The sequence below is a fragment of the Bufo gargarizans genome, chromosome 4 (assembly GCF_014858855.1).
Source record: "Bufo gargarizans isolate SCDJY-AF-19 chromosome 4, ASM1485885v1, whole genome shotgun sequence".
NCBI classification, from domain to species: Eukaryota; Metazoa; Chordata; class Amphibia; order Anura; family Bufonidae; genus Bufo; species Bufo gargarizans.
Window position 1 is genome coordinate 6,090,000 of NC_058083.1, and position 17,063 is coordinate 6,107,062.

The following is a 17,063-nucleotide window of genomic DNA, read 5'->3' on the forward strand; positions in this document are numbered from 1 at the left end:
AATATAGAGTTTGACACTCTCTGTTGAAGGCCTCTATGTCAGTACAATTGCATCTTGCCCTTAGATATTGTCCTATGGGGATTCCTTTCTTTAATGGCTGGGGATGGTAACTTTGCCATCCATGATAATTCTCAAATCTAAGAAGGCAATACTTTGTTCTTGAATTTCTGTAGTGAATTTTAGGCCCAGGCTGTTGTTATTTAATTTCTCTGTAAATTGATTAAATTCTACTCTCGTCCCGTCCCAGAAAATAAGGATGTCATTGATAAACCTTCCCCAAAATAATATTAAATCAGTGTACTGTGTATTACTCTCAACAAAGACGTGCTGATCTTCCCACCACCCTAAAAATAAATGAGCAAAACTTGGTGCACAAACACCGTGCCCATTGCAGTCCTATGTGTCTGTAAATAAAAAGTGCCATCAAACGTAAAGTAATTGTGCGTGAGAAGAAATCGTAACAAGTTTATTACAAACTCGTTATGTGGATGAAATTGTGTTCCCTTTGTATATAGATATTTTTTAACTGCTTCTATTCCCAGTTCGTGATCTATACTAGTGTACAGAGCCTCGACATCAAGGCTCGCTAAGAGGGTGTTGGGGCCTATTTCGACATCTTTGAGTTTCCTCACCATGTCTAATGTATCTTTTACATAGGACGGGAGACTGGCAACAAAGGGCCTGATCGCTACATCTACATAGGAGCTGATGCCTTCACATAGGTTCTCATTCATCGGTCTACCTGGTAAGGGGTCTCTCTTCTTGTGCACCTTGGGCAGGGCATAAAAAGTTGCCATTGTGGGGTGGGGATTATATAACACCTTACATTCTTCTTTAGCAATTAAATTGTCCTCTTTTGCCCTTTTCAAGATGGTTTCAAGCTCTTTTCTATATTTGTCCGTAGGGTTAGATTCTAATTTTTTTATAAGTTTTTTCATCTTTAAGAAGTCTTTTCACCATTTCAATATAGTATTCTTGATTCAATAAGACAATATTGCCCCCTTTATCAGAGGGTTTTATTATCACGTCATCTCTTTTCATTAGAGAGTAAATAGTTATACACATAATAGAACGAGACAATGTGGGATTCGATTGTAGATAAATAGAAATTTTAGTACATAACTATGGCTCGTCTATGCACTATTTACCTCCTCCAATAATGAAGGTTAAAGATTCATACCAGAAAGGCTCCAGAAACCCTTCCAAGTACTGACGCAGGCGCAATAGTAAGGCGCAACAATCCACAATATCGGATGAAGCATTGGAGAAAAACGTCTAAGTCCCGGCGCAGGCACAGAAGGGATCTGTGACGACAGAAAAAGAGAGACGTCATCATGGAGTGCCCGATATCGACGAGGCATCACTGGCAAAGGACGGGTGACGTAGGTGCTGAGCGCCGGAACTGAATAGGGATTGGCTGTAAGAAACGCCACATACAGAGATCCCAGTGATGGTTGGACAGCAAAAGCCCGCCCACAGGAGCCGAGGACATATAATCTAGGGACCGCCCCCTCCAACCATAACCTGCATGCTATCCCCTGAAGACGCCGGCAGTACGGCGAAACATGTAGGGATGCAGGTGCAATTTTAGTTCAGAATTGGAGAGGTAGAGCCTCCACTGTGGGGAATTATATACAACTAAATATACAGTTGTTATAGAGATATAGAATAGCTAGTAATAGGAAAGAGAGTAAGTCCTGAGATACCATCAGGTGCCCTCCAGAATTCAATGTGTAGAAAAGTGATACACAGACAAAACTATAGTCCCACCTCTCCAATCCTGAGGAATTTTAATCATTTTGCTTTAGAGTTATACTATTTTTAAATGTAATAAATAAAGGTATATGTTTTATGAAATAAAAACAAAAAGACAGTCAGAGAGGTGATTTAAGTCACGCTTCGGTCCTAGTGACCTCTGAAACTCACATATCACAAGAGTACTGCAGCCCCTTCATTGTGTTCATTGCCCCGAAGGTTAGACTACCACTGAGAAAACATTGATGGCCTATCCAAAGTTCAATGCATTTGACATGTTTTCAGACCCTTTGACTTTTTTCACATTTTGTTATGTTGCAGGACTTGTGCTAAAATCAGTCTGCACTCTATCCCTCATAATGACTCAGTGAAAACAGAATGTACAAAATCTTTGCTGATTTGTTTGAAAGTTTATGTAAAACTAAAACATTGCATTGAAATAAGTATTCAGACCCTTTACTCAGGACTTAGTTAAAGCCCCTTTGGCTTTGATTACAGCCTCCAGTCTTCTTGCACACCTGGATTTGAGGATGTTCTGCCATTCTTCTCGGCAGATCCTTTCAAGCTCTGTCAGGTTGGATGGGGACCATTGGTGGGCAGCCACTTTTCAGGTCTCTCCAGAGAAGTCTGATTCGGTTCAAGTCAAGGCTATAGCTGGGCCACTCAAGGACATTCACAGAGTTGTCCCTCAGCCTAAATTGTCTTGGCTGTATGTGTAGGTTCATTGTCTTGTTGGAAGGTGAACCTTCAGTCCCAGTCTGAGGTCCAGGTTATCATTAAGTATATTTCTGTACTGCTTTCAGATAGTTTGACATATGACTTCTCCAGACCATGGTATGACAAGGGATTATTCCATTTTGTGGATATAGTTGACTATAAAACCTTGACTATTTTGCAGTTTGATATGTTACGCTCTACATTTAACCTTCCCGACCAGGGTACATTATTCTTAAGCATTTTCTAACCACTTTATCTAGGACAGGAGAGGTTAGTCTTCTTGCTCCTTTCGAGAGACTTTGTAAAACAATGTCATTTACCAAGGGGTTAATTTCAGCAATATATATGATACATCTCCGCCCTTGGGTGCATTTACTCGGTTATCCATATACATGGATCAGTGGGAGGACGCACCGTGCACTGTTAAGATCGGTGCCTCTGTCAATAGAGAGCAGTGTGCATGCGCGGGCCTGGCAGTGCCAGATCTCCAAGCCAGAGCAGGAGCACAAGGTAGGAGAGCAGGGCGGGCCAGGACACTGCAAGGGGAACGGTTATGTGAGCACATCAGAGAGGGGCCTGGGCATTTGCGGCCATAACGCCGCCCCCAGGCACTTGCAGGGCCTAATTTGCATATCTTTATAAGTGTTTTTATTTATTTTTTCAGCTTCTATGTTGAGCAACTTTACCATAACACGATATCAGTGGTCTAAAGTGCTCAAAGTAGGTGATAGACTCCATTTAAATACTTCCTTCATGGCTTCAGGTTGTGTATGAGCAGACCAGTACCAACAATGATAAGTCTTACCTTCATCACAGTCGGCTCCACCTTCTTAACACCTTCATTCACCCTTTGTAATAAACTGACCACAAGTTGTATATTATTAGTCGATGTCGATATGTTATCTCTTTGGTTAGTTACTGTGGAACTTAGATTTGCAAGGACAGCAGGAATTTTTTCTTCAGATCCAGGACTTGTCAAGATCTGGAGAGATTAAACAGCAGGATGTAAATATAAAAGAAATATAAAAATTATCTTAATAAATCTGCTTGCCAAGATTACAACTGCAGAGAAAATGCCGGCCGGCTTTAGAGGCCCGTGACCTTTACAGTGGTCCTTGTGTAAATGGATGCACCCCTTGCAAATCTTAATATTTATTGCACAGCACTATTATTTAGACACTTTTTAGCACTGTTAGTAGGTTGCTGTTTGTATGGATAACGTTGGCATTATTTGATAGGTAAGATGTAGCAGAGTAACACACATACTTGGTGAGTTATCACATCTAGTTAAAGCGTGATGACTGTGACTGGTAACTGCTACACCTATACCTTGGCATTGTATGGCACTACCACTTTGGCAAAGAACCGTATATTATTTTTGCAGCACATGGTAGTGGAGGAAAACTGCGTAGTATTGTTTTTTAGGGAACCTATTTGGTTACCTTACATATGGCACTTTTTCTAGCACTTATAACTAGGCACTGTATGGCATCATTACTTGTACATTGGGCTCTACCAAATATATGGCCAACCCAACAGAAACCTCAACGTGTCAATCAACGGCATTGGAGTCAGGATGGGTTTTCAGCTAAACATTCAGGACTCTTCAGTGTTTCGAGAATACCCAGCAGACACTTGAGGCTCACAAGGTATTAAAACGTTATCTTCTCTTTCACCAGTGCACTACGATCATCGATTTACATGCATTAAAACTAAACTCCAGAACCTATGTACGTAGAGCTATCAGCAGTTTTTGGAAAAAGCAAAGCTGATGACAGCGCAAGGTGGGTAATTATATCTTTGTCTGCTGGACTTTTTTGTTTAAGTGGTGGCCTATTCTCAAGATAGGCCATTACTTAGCTGATCTTCGGGGCTCTCAAACCAATGAGAGCAACACTGCGGTGACTACATAGTGGACAGACCTGTCTTCTTCTGGTGCTGGAGCTTTTGTGGAACAGTTGATCGGAAGGGGGAGTGTGGGACACCCGACGATCAGCTACAGATGGCCTAGCCTAAGGACACACCATCGCTTAAAAAATGGTGGACAACCCCTTTAAAGGGAACCTGTCAGCACCAAAATGGATCATAAACCGCCAGCAGTACCTTAAATCTGTTAACATCCGGCTTCTAATGATGTTCTTGTGTAAGATGTCTGAGGCGCATGATCGTTGTAAAACAACTTTTATTCCCCCGCAAGTCGTATGAAAATGAGGCTTCCTTGCTTCGAGTCTAGGTAAGCACGCCCCCTAACCGTCCCCTCTTTTGTTAGATTGACAGCCTGCAGCGCGGCCGGGATGGCACAAGTCTCGCGCATGCGCAGTGCGCCACTGAAACCCGGCTAACAGCGGCAGCCGGAGACAGGATCGCGCCTTACCAAGGATCGCACCGCGCATGCACGATACTCATGCGATCTCAGCCACACTGCAGGCTGTCAATCTAACAAAACTGGGGACGGTTAGGGTGGCGTGCTTACCTTGACTTGCACCACTCTGGCAACCCTACCCTGGGAACCGACATTACCATCTACAAAAGGGAGCCTTGTGCTTCCTCTGCTTAACCGCAGCTGGCGTCACATTTTCTTGCTCTATAAGAGGGACATATTTCGTAGAAACCTCCTAAGGGGCAATGGATTCCCCAGCTGTGGCCCAGTGGGACGAGGTATCACAGTGCAATTACGAATGCTGGTCCTATTAAAGTGAATGGAATGAGCACATGTAATTGCTCTGCAGCACTGAGATGATGCGCAGTGTAATCTTGTACAGGAAGCAGCACTTGCACAAGAGGTTCCTCCTCTTCATACAGCTGATCAGCGGGGGCGCTGGGAGTTGGATAGGTCATCAATATGTACCAGCTGCACAACCCCTTTAAGGAAGGATCTTACGGGACTGCCGTCTGTCACCACACATCCTGAAGGCTTCACAACTGGCGGACTATAAGTAGTAAGAATGCTGGGTGACTTACGTCCAGTTGATTTTTAATGTCGTCAAGAGCTGCAGACACACAGTCCAAGGAATTAATTTTCCAATCCCCAGATTCATCGCAGATGAGTGTTTTTGTTCCCGTTAACTTTGGATCCTCGTCCCGACAGGAAACCTCAATAACAGAATCTGTTTCTCCGATGTAAGGTGTGGTGCAAACTGCATCTGTAGAGGAAGTTGAAAGTAGCTTGTATTGGTATCTACTATTAACCGTTCATATTGTGTACTGTTTAGTTAGGCACCGCCATCTTGTTAACTGTATATACAATATCACAACTTACCGGGAATGGGTAAACTGGTGGACAAGTTAACAAAAGTTTGAAGGCCATACATGAATTCTGCTGTCATCCACTGATGGCCCACAATTCTATTTTAAAGGGACACTCAGAAAGGGGTGACTACTGGGTGACTACTCCTGAGAAACTTAAAACAGTGTCCAACATGGTTGTCACCAAATTTTAGAACAAGAATAAGAATGCAGGGCGCCCTATGGTGGCCCTATCCATAGGACTGGAGCCAATTTGTCACGATCAATGATTGGCAGCTTTCAAGGGCATCGCTAAAGGCTCTTGGGCCCTGGTACAAGAGTTCAGCTTGGGCCCCCCTTCCCTCAGTGCTTTGTGGCCAGGGGCAGGGGAGCACATAGCCTTTTTGCTGCCTAAGGCAAATATTTAAACGGCACTCCCCCATGCCAAATTCTTGACCTAACCCTTTCCCTCCAGCCAGAGGTGTAACTTGACCTGCATACACTTTCTATAATACCGGTGTCTTCTTATGTGACACAAGGGTCTTTGGGCCCCCTCAGGCTCCTGGGCCCGGTAGAGACTGCTACCTCTGCACCCCCTATAGCTACACCACTGGCAGCTTTCCCTGTATACAAGCTTAGACTTCATGGACACCACGGCCTTGTCCGTATTTTGATCCCCAAACAGCAGATTTGCTAAAAACGGATATCTTCCGTGGGCATTCTGTATTTTTCTCACTCCCTTCTCTAGAAAGGACTATCCTTGCCCCACAATATGGACAAGAATAAGATGTGTTCTATAATTTGCAGAATGGCCACGTGGATCCACAAAAAAATACAGATTTGTGCACAGCTCCATAGAAATGGAGTCAGTGTGCTATTTGCAAAAAATTTGGATAGCACACTGGCGAAAAATACGGTCCTGTGCAGGAGGCCTCATAGAGTTGTTCAGGTGGAGTGAAGCTGGTGGAGTGAGCCTTTAAGCTTGGCCACCATAGTGGACAAACGATACAAGGATTGTTCCCTAAAAATCAGCCTCCGAGTAGGTATTTTTATGTAAGGTTGTGTTCACACTTCTCATTCATATTTGACAGGAAGTAAAGGGCCGCCGTAGAACCAGACAGACCTCACTGTTAGTTAGTTGGTCCGCCGGGAGCCATTGGTGCCCATTATATAATGGACCTGGCGCTCTGTTGTTTTAACCTGACTGAGGTGTGAACAGACACTTACCGGGCTCAGTGCCCCCTCCTCTACCCAATGCTAGGGCAGCATAGGGCGCCTGGGCACCTGAACCCTATGTTCAGCCTATTCTATTGTCCAGGGGCCCTGTAAGTAAGAGGGGGCCACTGAAAAAGAATATAGGCTGAGTATTGCATGTCTCTGAGGGATTGGCCCACAGGTCAGAGGTTTTAAAGGGGTTGTCCAATTTAGGATATTTATGGCATATTGATAGGATAGGCCATGAATGTCAGATAGGTGCCATTCTCACCTCTGGGACCCGCTCTTATCTCTAGAATGCACCTCTATGGGACTTCCGAAAATGCCTAAAGGAGCGCACTCGGCTATTCTTGGAAATCAGATAGCAGTGATTTGAAAGAAGGCCACCCAAGCATGTCCCATAGGGGTGAATAGAGGGTGACCGTGCGTGCCCGGCTTGTTCTTCCGTTACTTGAAGGCCCTGTTAAAGATTGGGGTGGGTCTTAGAGGTGAGTTCCAGATGGGACGACCCCTTTAAGCGTGCTACCACAAGCCCCCCCCCCCCCCCCCCAAGCACAGGGCCCGCATAGCGCTGTCTGACAGCGGCCCTGTGCTTTCTGGGCCCTCTCCTGAATAAAACAAAGGGCTTACTTTTCACTAATGTCAGGCCCATAGGAAGGCTGGTCACAGTGTCACCGATCTCATTAGTAATGACGCACTGAGCTGTGAAATTCACACACTCAGTATCCTTCGAAGGCGTGTACGTCGTCCTAAAGCACTGGTTTGTGCTAGGCATATCTGTGGAGAAGAAGACGACATTGGTTAGGCCTTACCACATACAAGGAACACATCTGGTCTCATCCATAAGATTCCATACATTATGTGATCAGAATTTTTTTCTGCTTATGAATGACACAACTGACCTTGCTGACACAGAATACAATTAACCCTTAGGATTCCGGATTTTTTTTTTTTTTTATGTGTTTTCATTTTTGTTCCCCATCTTTCTTGAGCCATACCTTTTTCTTTTTCAGTTCACATAGCTTATTTTTTTGTTGTACTTTCTAATGCCACCATTTAATATGGCATCCAATGTAGTGGGATGCGGGAAAAAAATACCAAATGGGGTGGAATTGGAAAAAAACGCAATTCCTCCACCGTTTAACGGGTTTTGTTCCCACGGCGTTCCGTTTGTGGCAAAACTGACCTGTGCCCTTAATTTTCTGGGTCAGTACGATTACAACGATACCACATATGTATAGGTTTTTATGTCTAAAATGTAATAGTGTAAAAATTTTTTACATTTACATCACCGTATTCTGACCCCCTTAACTTTTGTATAGTTATATCTACTGAGCTGTGTGTAATCTGTCGTTTTTATTGATACCATTTTGGAGTGTTTGTGACTTTTGATCACATTTTATAACTTTTTTGGGTAAGAGAAGCAATGAAAAAATGGCAAATTGGCCATTTTGACCCTTTTTTCCGTTACGTCATTGGCCGTATTGAAAAAATATTTTTATAGTTTAATAGTACGGGAGTTTTCGGTTGCGGTGATGCCCATGATGTTTATATTTTTAACATATACAAAAAACGTATACGTTAAACGGATGCCTCAGACTGATGCCATACAGTGGCATCCGTTCACTATAGAGTTCTATTGTAAAAAAGCATAATTTTTTTTTTACCGGACTGTGCAGGATACAAGAACATGGTGTGCTGCGTTTTTGTATTCTTTTTTGTTGTTGTTACGTATATGTCAAATGGGGGCATAAAACGTGATGTGAACCCACCCTAAGTGATATAGAACCTTCTAGTGGGGGGAGCGGGTGAAGTGGAGAAGCACAGCTTTAACAGAAACAATGTTGCAATTTCAGTCTGCCCTAGACTTGTATTGAGCCTCAATTAAAGTCAATGGAGAGGGCTAAGGCTTTATTCACATCAGCATTCAGCCTTTCCATTCTCCTACTCCGTTAAAGGGGCAGAAAAAACGGAAAGGACGGATTCGGCACATAACTGAGCCGAATGGAGCCTACGGACCCCATAGACCCCCATAGACTATAATGGGGTCCGTTAGGTTTACGCTCAGAAGATGATTTTGGAGCAGAGACAAAAGTAGTGCATGCAGGATTTTTATCTCTGCTCAAAAATCTTCCTCTGGGCCGAAACCTAACGGACCGTATTATAGTCTATGGGGGTCTATGGGGTCCGTAGGCTCCGTTTGGCTCAGTTATGTGCCGAATCCGTTCTTTCCGTTTTTCCTGCCCCTATAATGGAGTAGGAGAATGGAAAGGCTGAACGCTGATGTGAACGAAGCCTAAGCAGTTTTCAGAGGTAAACAACACAGAGAATAAAGAGGTTATCTAACACTATAACAGACCTCCCAGAGTGGTCCACCCATTGTGGTGATCATACTTACCTAGTTCCCATCACTGGGTTCCGTCTCCATTGCTCCTCAACTGGCCCTTCATTTCCCTGCTGCCCCAAAATCATGGTGGTGGGGTCATGTGACCACTGCAGCCAATCACTGGCTGCAGCAGTGACCTGCTCGCCTCACAGGTAAAGGGCTACCGTGGAGTCATAGAGACCAAATCCATTGGCGAAGACCAGGTAAGTATGATCACCACTTCTGGTTGGCCACTCTGGGAGGTCTGTTATAGTATTGGATAACCACTTTAATCAGAGTCGAAACTTTGTCTGTTTTCCATCCAAAATTAGCTCTGCATAATCTCTTATAGTAACTGTGGAAGATTTCTAACTTCTCAGTGCATAAGGGAAAAGTCCCAAAGTCTCTTAATATTAGCTGGCTGTGCATTAACCCTTTCCACAGTGCAAATACTGTATAATAACACTGCAACTGAACAGGATATATTGAAATAAACATATAGAATGGAGTTCAACAACTTAAAACAGTATAGGTGTAAACCACGGCATAAATCACAGTGCAAGTTAACCCTTCAAAGTGCAATAAAGTAGGGAGTTGATAGGTTTGCATAATAGCAATAAAGGCGACTGTCCCTAATCCAAAGTACACTTGCTCCATATACTACAATCCCATCCCAAAATAAAGACAGGGCATTGACTGGATGCTATGGACAAAACCTGCCATTGTTTGCATGGTAGAGCTGAATGGACTGGGCAGAAATCAAAAGGCCCCAAAGAAAACACAGAATGGGCACCACCCCACTGTTCTATGCCTCCATTAAAATGAATGCCCACGATTTCATTTTTTAGGGCCACAATTCATCTGATTAATGTCACTTTAAAGTGAAATGAATAAATTATGTAATTCTCACTTTCTAAAATTACCACTAGGGGGAGCTAACTGCATATAGATTTGTACAGCTAGTTTTAAAGGTGTTTTCTTGGCAGTTTGATATTAACGGTCTGTTCTCAGGATAAGTTATTAGTATCTGATTGGTCGGGGGTCCGACACCCAGCATCCCTGCCAGTCGGCTGTTTGAAGAGGCTTCCATAGCACCATAGATTTTTTCGAGGCTTGTAATGTAAAGCTTATTGGTCATATGACCTATTTGCTATTTAGTCCCATTCAAGTGCAATTCCAAGCCCTGCCACTATACAAAGTATGGCGCTGTCCTTGGTATGCTGTGAGCACGCAGCAGCGCTCACCGGAGTGCAGTGCCCTTTTCAGACAGTTGAGAGGGAATACCAGTAGTTATTCCCTGCTGACCCATCCTGAAAACAGACCATCAATATTGAACTCCCAGAAAACCCTTTTTGAATTTAATAGGGGTTTTAGAAAGCTGCAGTGATCTCTCCCTAGTGGGGTCTGCAAGTAGTCACTATGATAGTGTCAACATATTGAGGAACCGGTTTAGTTCTGGAGCCCCATCCACCAGGAGCCCTAGACACTTGCCCTAACTCTATGTACCATTAGTGACAAATGTATTGTTCATGCACCGGTTGAGCTGAACATACATGTTAGTGGGGATAATGGGGGTGGTAGTGGAAGCCATCTCATCAATATGACTTGCTTAGCCTCCGCTGATTTCCACAGATTCAGAAATTGGACCATTACCTTGCGAGGACAGTATGGTTCCCGGTTTTGTAACGATTTGCAATTCTGCTTTTTTGTATCCTGTTGTGTCACTTAAGCAGCATGAAAAACTTATATTTCCTTTACACTGGAAATTGGACGACACAGGGCTTCTATTGATCTGCTCTGGTTTGACCAGTTTATGAACAGTGATTTGCTTGCTTCCTGAGACAATCCCATTGGTGCCTGTGTCCACTGAGCAGAGGTAAGTGCCTGCAAGATAAAGAATCACAAACCAGTCACGTTATGGGTCAGGTCTAGAAGATCCAACAAGACTAGTCCTGGACCAAGTAACCGGGACATAGGTAGTTGGGGTTATACTGGGTTTCTAAAACCTGGAAACCGCCCCACCTCCCAGCAGTCCAGGAGGCAACATTGAGTTGGGCCTCATGCACATGACCGTATACGCCCTGCGGTCCTTAAACCACAGATTCGCAAAATATGGATACTGACTGTGTGCACTCCGCATGTTTCTCACTTCCATCACTAGAACTGGCTATTCTTGTCCATGAACGGACAAGAATACGGTATGTAGTATGTATGTAGATAAGTCGGCACTCCGGTTATTTTGTTGGACGCGTCTTGGGGAAGCTTCCCGCAATCAAATAGGAAGAAAAGATCAGCACTGACTTGTGGATTGCAGTGTATCTTCATTTATTGTCACATTATAGAAAGCATGTGGCAAGTTTCGGTTCTAGTCTAAGCCTTCTCCAAACTGAGGAAGGCTAAGACTAGAGCTGAAACGCGTGGTCGTTCCGCCAAATATTGAACATACCGTATTGTTTCGGAAGAAAAGATCAGCACTGACTTGTGGATTGCAGTATATCTTCGTTTATTGCCACATTATAGAAAGCAGGTGACTCGTTTTGGCTCTAGTCTAAGCCTTCTCCAAACTGAGGAAGGCTAAGACTAGAGCTGAAACGCGTCACATGCTTTCTATAATGTGGCCAATAAATAAAGATACACTGCAATCCACAAGTCAGTGCTGATCTTTTCTTCCGAAACAATACGGTATGTTCAATATTTGGCGGAACGACCACACGTTTTGGCTCTAGTCTAAGCCTTCTCCAAACTGAGGAAGGCTAAGACTAGAGCTGAAACGTGTCACATGCTTTCTATAATGTGGCAATAAACGAAGATACACTGCAATCCACAAGTCAGTGCTGATCTTTTCTTCCGAAACAATACGGTATGTTCAATATTTTGCAGAACGGCAACCTGTTTGACATCCATGTGCTGTCAGTTTATTGCAAACCCATAAAAAACAAATGAGTCCATGTTTGATCCCCAAAAAAATGTTGATCGGACACAGACATGAAATACGGTAGTGTGCATGAGGCCTTAAAGGGCATCTGTCAGCAGGTTTGTCCCTATGACACTGGCTGACCTGTTACATGTGTGCTTGGCAGCTGAAGGCATCTGTGTTGGTCCCATGTTCATATGTGTCCACATTGCTGAGAAAAATGATGTTTTAAGATATGCAAATGAGCCTCTAGGAGCAACGGGGGCGTCGCCTTTACACCTAGAGGCTCTGCTCTCTCTGCAACTGCCACGTACTCTGCAGTTTGATTGACAGGACCTGGTGTGATCACGTTTTCACTGGTTACTGATCACACGCATAAGTTTTGTGTCTTTCAACAAGGTGGGGAGACATGCCACAGGTTTCCATAGGTTGCAAATCCCTGTGCCAAATTCATGTGCCATTCACAGAAAAGCGTATGATGAGCAAAGTGTTGCGTCCTCCATGGTCACCAGACTTAACTCTGTGTGACTTTTATCTGTGGGATCAAATGAAGGGTTTGTAACAGTAATCCCCAGACAGTGCCCAAACCCAAAGAGCAAACTGATATTCAGGTCCAGAATCTGGAAGGTGTGGTGGAGCAGAAGATGTTTCTGAACATACGGGCACAACTTCACACAGCCAACCACGTCCAGCATCTCTTGGATAGGTCATATCTCAGTATCTGATCAGTGGGGCTCTGACACCCGGGACCCCCGCCATTCAGATGTTTGAGAAGACACCGCCACTCGCAGTAGCGCCACGACCTTCTCCGTGCTTACCAAGCACATCGTCTGTGCTTGGAATCCCGCTCAGCCCCATTCACTTGAAAAGGTGCTGAGCTGCTCCTGGGCCACGTGACTGATGAACGTGATGTCACATAGCCTAGGCTAAGCTGCGAGAAGACCACGGTGCTACAGCGAGTGCTGATGCTTTCTCAAACTAGTGATAAGCAGTAGTCCATCCCCCACCGATCAGATACTAATTACCTATCGAAGGTTAGGTCATCAGTATAAAAGTCTTGGGAAACCCCTTTATTACTCTAGACCACCAGGGATAACAGTGATCAACCACCTCAGGAATATTACAGAAGTACATAACCATCCTAGGTGAGCATACTTCCCAACGTTTAGATTGGTAACATTGGGGCATCCAAAACCCTTCCCCTGGGAGTGCTCAACTTCATTATCACTAACCCTGCCTGTTTTCAGCCTAGGAAAACCAGGGACAGTCCCTGCAAATTCAGGACTGTTAGCAACAATGTGTGAGAATGTGTGTAAGAAGGCCAGATGGTGAAGGAGAGCATTTTTACTTGGAATCTGCATTCACAACAATCCTGCATTTGCCCCTGTTTCGACAGTAGATGATCGAAAGCCCTTCAGATATCTGTCCACACGTTCTACGGTGCGATGTGAACACGGTCTGCACACATGTGGACACTCACCGCTCCAGGCCACTGTCAGCTCAGTACTTGGTACAGTCAGTGTAGAGTTGCACGAGGTTGGGTTACTGGTACTGTATTGGGAAGGAATTTTGTTATTTTGAAAGAACCAGCTGATACTGTTCACTGAGGTGGCGTTACAGTTACACTTCACGATCAGATCTCCTCCCTCCGAAATAGCGTTCAAATTTGAATTCACAGTCACTGCATCTAATGGGAAAGAAAAGCAGACGTTGTGAATAATATTACCTACAGACCACGTGCCAGCGTCATGGCAAAAAATCTAAGCAAAGTGTTAATTTCTTATACTGCTCGAGAAAAATGGCATAAAAAGGGCGTTTGAAGATTTTAATATTGATAGCCAATCCCCTGGACAGGCCATGGATATCTGATTGGCGGGGATCCAGCTTGAGGCACCACCTCTGATCGGCTCTTTTTTTTCCAAGGAATTGTAACACCCGCATTTAAAATAAAGCTGGAGGCAGGATGTACCACTGGCAATAGATGATGAGCACAGCTCAGCTGCACCTCCCTCCTGCCCCCCATCCCCCCACAGGACACGGAGCATGCTCACTACTCTCTCTCTTGGATGTTAATGAGTCTTCTACTCACATGAGGCCTGATAAAACACCTTGACGTTGCGTGTTTCATTTGCGCCGTTTATTGTGGAACACGTGCAGTCATAGCTGCCACTACTGAACGTGGCGCAAGTCTTTTCATCTGCAGAGACGATGTACGTTTTACATGGAGTGTCGTTTCTTACAACCCCTGTTAAAAAAACAAAAAAGCTGTTTTTATAATAACATGCAACGAAGACAAGGATATTACTGAAAGTGTAGGGGATCCTCAGCCTAAAAATACCAATGCATACTAGCCTTGTGACTGGTTAAGAGACTGGTAGAGACTGGTTAACACCAGCTTCTGACCAAAGTCCCTTGAGCCCACAAGAGAAAATTATTGTGAGGGCCCACCCTCTATGTATATAGGACCGTAAGGGCCCAGTTTTATTAGGGGTCCATTACTTTCAGAGCTTGGGTCTACCCAAAGATTATCTGGTACTCTGGTGGCTCAGTCCGACCTTTGTTGCCACCATGACCAGACTGAGAAGCCATCAATTGAAACAACAGTCATCTCTATCTCAAAGGTCTGGACCTTCATAAATTACAATGGATGGCAGCCGGGACACATGGGAGATTGGGCTTCAGAGTGAAATTCAAGATGGGGCTCAATTTCTCCCTTCACACACCATTATGATCTCAACGAGTATGGTGGCTCCTTCCCATAGTTTCTAAAGTTAGATATGAGGAGCCCTTTGGGTTCATGGGATCATATCTGAGATCTAGAGCATTTTTGATGATCTCATAAAGGGCCAAGTTAGCAGAAAATCACCACCCACCTTTTATCTCGGGCTTAGTGTTGCATGTCAAGTCAAAGTCCATGCTCAAGCCTTCCGTGCAGCACTTAATTATAGGAAAATCCACCTTGTTGCAGCTAACATTGGATTCTAAGATGGTCATGGTCAAGGGCAGAACCACTATTGTCTTCTCCATCTGGTAAGAGGTCAAGTCGTTGTCTACTGTGCAGAGGTACGTGCCTACAAGCACGAAAGAAAAGATACAAATGTAAAGTCCAGATGCAAAAGCATAAAAAACCTTCAAAAAAGATAATACACTTGGGTCAATAGACCTTTTGATACACTTTACAGAATGAATCCTCTCAATGATATCCTTATGCCCTGTATGGACCCCCAGTCCCCATCTTCTGCAAAAAGTGTCTCTAACTCTACGACATGCAGCATGTCCATGTATTTCAGGGAAATGTACTGCTCTGTACAAAATCAGCAGTCATCTCTTTATCTAAAGAGGTCAGGATTACAATGAAAGGTAAAACCTATGTTATAAAGCTGGAACTAACAAACACAGGGTGACATCTTTGACACCAGATGTTGGGGATAGTGCAGCTCCTTCACCCTCCTCCCTCTCACAGCATAGTGGTGACTGCACAGGTTATGGAGATCCATAAAAGTCAATAGATTGTTTTCTGTCCTCCGGTCTAGGTGCCTACTGTCAACTCTCAGCAGTTAGGCGCCACATAAATGTGAATTGGTCCCTGGGGGGAAAGGGGGGCTCAGGATCAGCCCCAATGTCTTTACAGTCGTACTCCCAAGGCTCCAAGACTTCACTTGTGGAAATGACTTCAAGGTTTTGAGGTGGATGATGACTAGCCACCGAATAATAAAGAGGCCTCACAGAGGCAGAATTCGTACCCCTATTGTTTACTGACGCACGACTGATGGTGAAGATGGACTGTACGGGGCCCGATCCGGTTGTTTTCGAATTTGAAGTATTCTGTAGTGTGCCATTGAAATACCAGGCAACGCTCGTATACGAGGAGATGTTCACAGTGCAGTTCAGCTCCACCCTGTCTTTGTTGAAAATATTGCTTGGACTAACAGTGATGAAACTTTGGTCTGTAGGAATACAAAAATAAATTTTCAGGATTCTGAGAAATGTTAAGTTAAAGCATATGTCTGACAATTCACATCAAATTAAACATCCTGAACTGATCCTGAATTAGATCCTGTATTATACTCCAGAGCTGCACTCACTATTCTGCTGGAGCAGTCACTGTGTACATACATTACATTACTTATTCTGTACTGATCCTGAGTTTCATCCTGTATTATACTCCAGAGCTGCACTCACTGTACTGCTGGTGTCGTAGTCACTGTGTACATACATTACTTATCCTGTGCTGATCCTCAGTTATATACTGTATTATACTCCAGAGCTGCACTCACTATTCTGGCTGGCAGAGTCACTATGTACATATACACTGCCTGTCCCCAAAAAAAAAGTCGTCACCTGGATTTAACTAAGCAAACAGGTATGAGCCTCCTATTGGATAATTACTGCACGGGCGATTATCTTTCAGCTGGCAACAAGTTATTTAACCCCAACTCGTGCAATGAGTTGCTTCTCATTTCTTAAACAACCATGTCGAAAGACACATCTCGTGGTCGTGGAAAAGATGTTATTCTGTTTGAGAAGGGTCAAATCATTGGCATGCATCAAGCAGAGAAAACATCTAAGGAGATCGCAGAAACTACAAAAATTGGGTTAATAACTGTCCAACGCCTAATTAAAAACTGGAAGGATAGTGGGGACCCATCGTATTCGAGGAAGAATGTGGTGGGAAAAAATCCTGAATGATCGTGATCGACGATCACTTAAACGTTTGGTAAAATCAAATCGAAGAAAAACAACAGTAGAACTCAGGGCTATGTATAATAGTGAAAGTAAGAGCATTTCCACACGCACAATGTGAAGGGAACTCAAGGGATTGGGACTGAACAGCTGTGTAGCCGTAAGAAAACCACTAATCAGTGAGGCAAA

The 17,063-nt window shown here is 44.0% G+C and overlaps 1 protein-coding gene across 3 annotated transcripts in view; it reads right to left on the reverse strand.

Moving 5' to 3' along the window:
• The window catches only part of ADGRF5 (adhesion G protein-coupled receptor F5), a 174,373-nt gene that overhangs the window by 14,075 nt on the left and 143,235 nt on the right, over nt 1–17,063 (reverse strand). For 2 of the 3 annotated variants that reach the window (XM_044289291.1, XM_044289292.1), the window contains exons 9-16: nt 15,935–16,138; nt 15,065–15,262; nt 14,281–14,436; nt 13,672–13,878; nt 10,931–11,161; nt 7,543–7,689; nt 5,434–5,615; nt 3,278–3,454 (exon numbers count right to left, since the gene is read on the reverse strand). In XM_044289291.1, coding sequence (XP_044145226.1) covers nt 3,278–3,454; nt 5,434–5,615; nt 7,543–7,689; nt 10,931–11,161; nt 13,672–13,878; nt 14,281–14,436; nt 15,065–15,262; nt 15,935–16,138 — 1,502 coding nt within the window. The remainder of the gene's footprint in view (nt 1–3,277; nt 3,455–5,433; nt 5,616–7,542; nt 7,690–10,930; nt 11,162–13,671; nt 13,879–14,280; nt 14,437–15,064; nt 15,263–15,934; nt 16,139–17,063) is intronic. The other variant, XM_044289293.1, reaches the window with a different exon arrangement.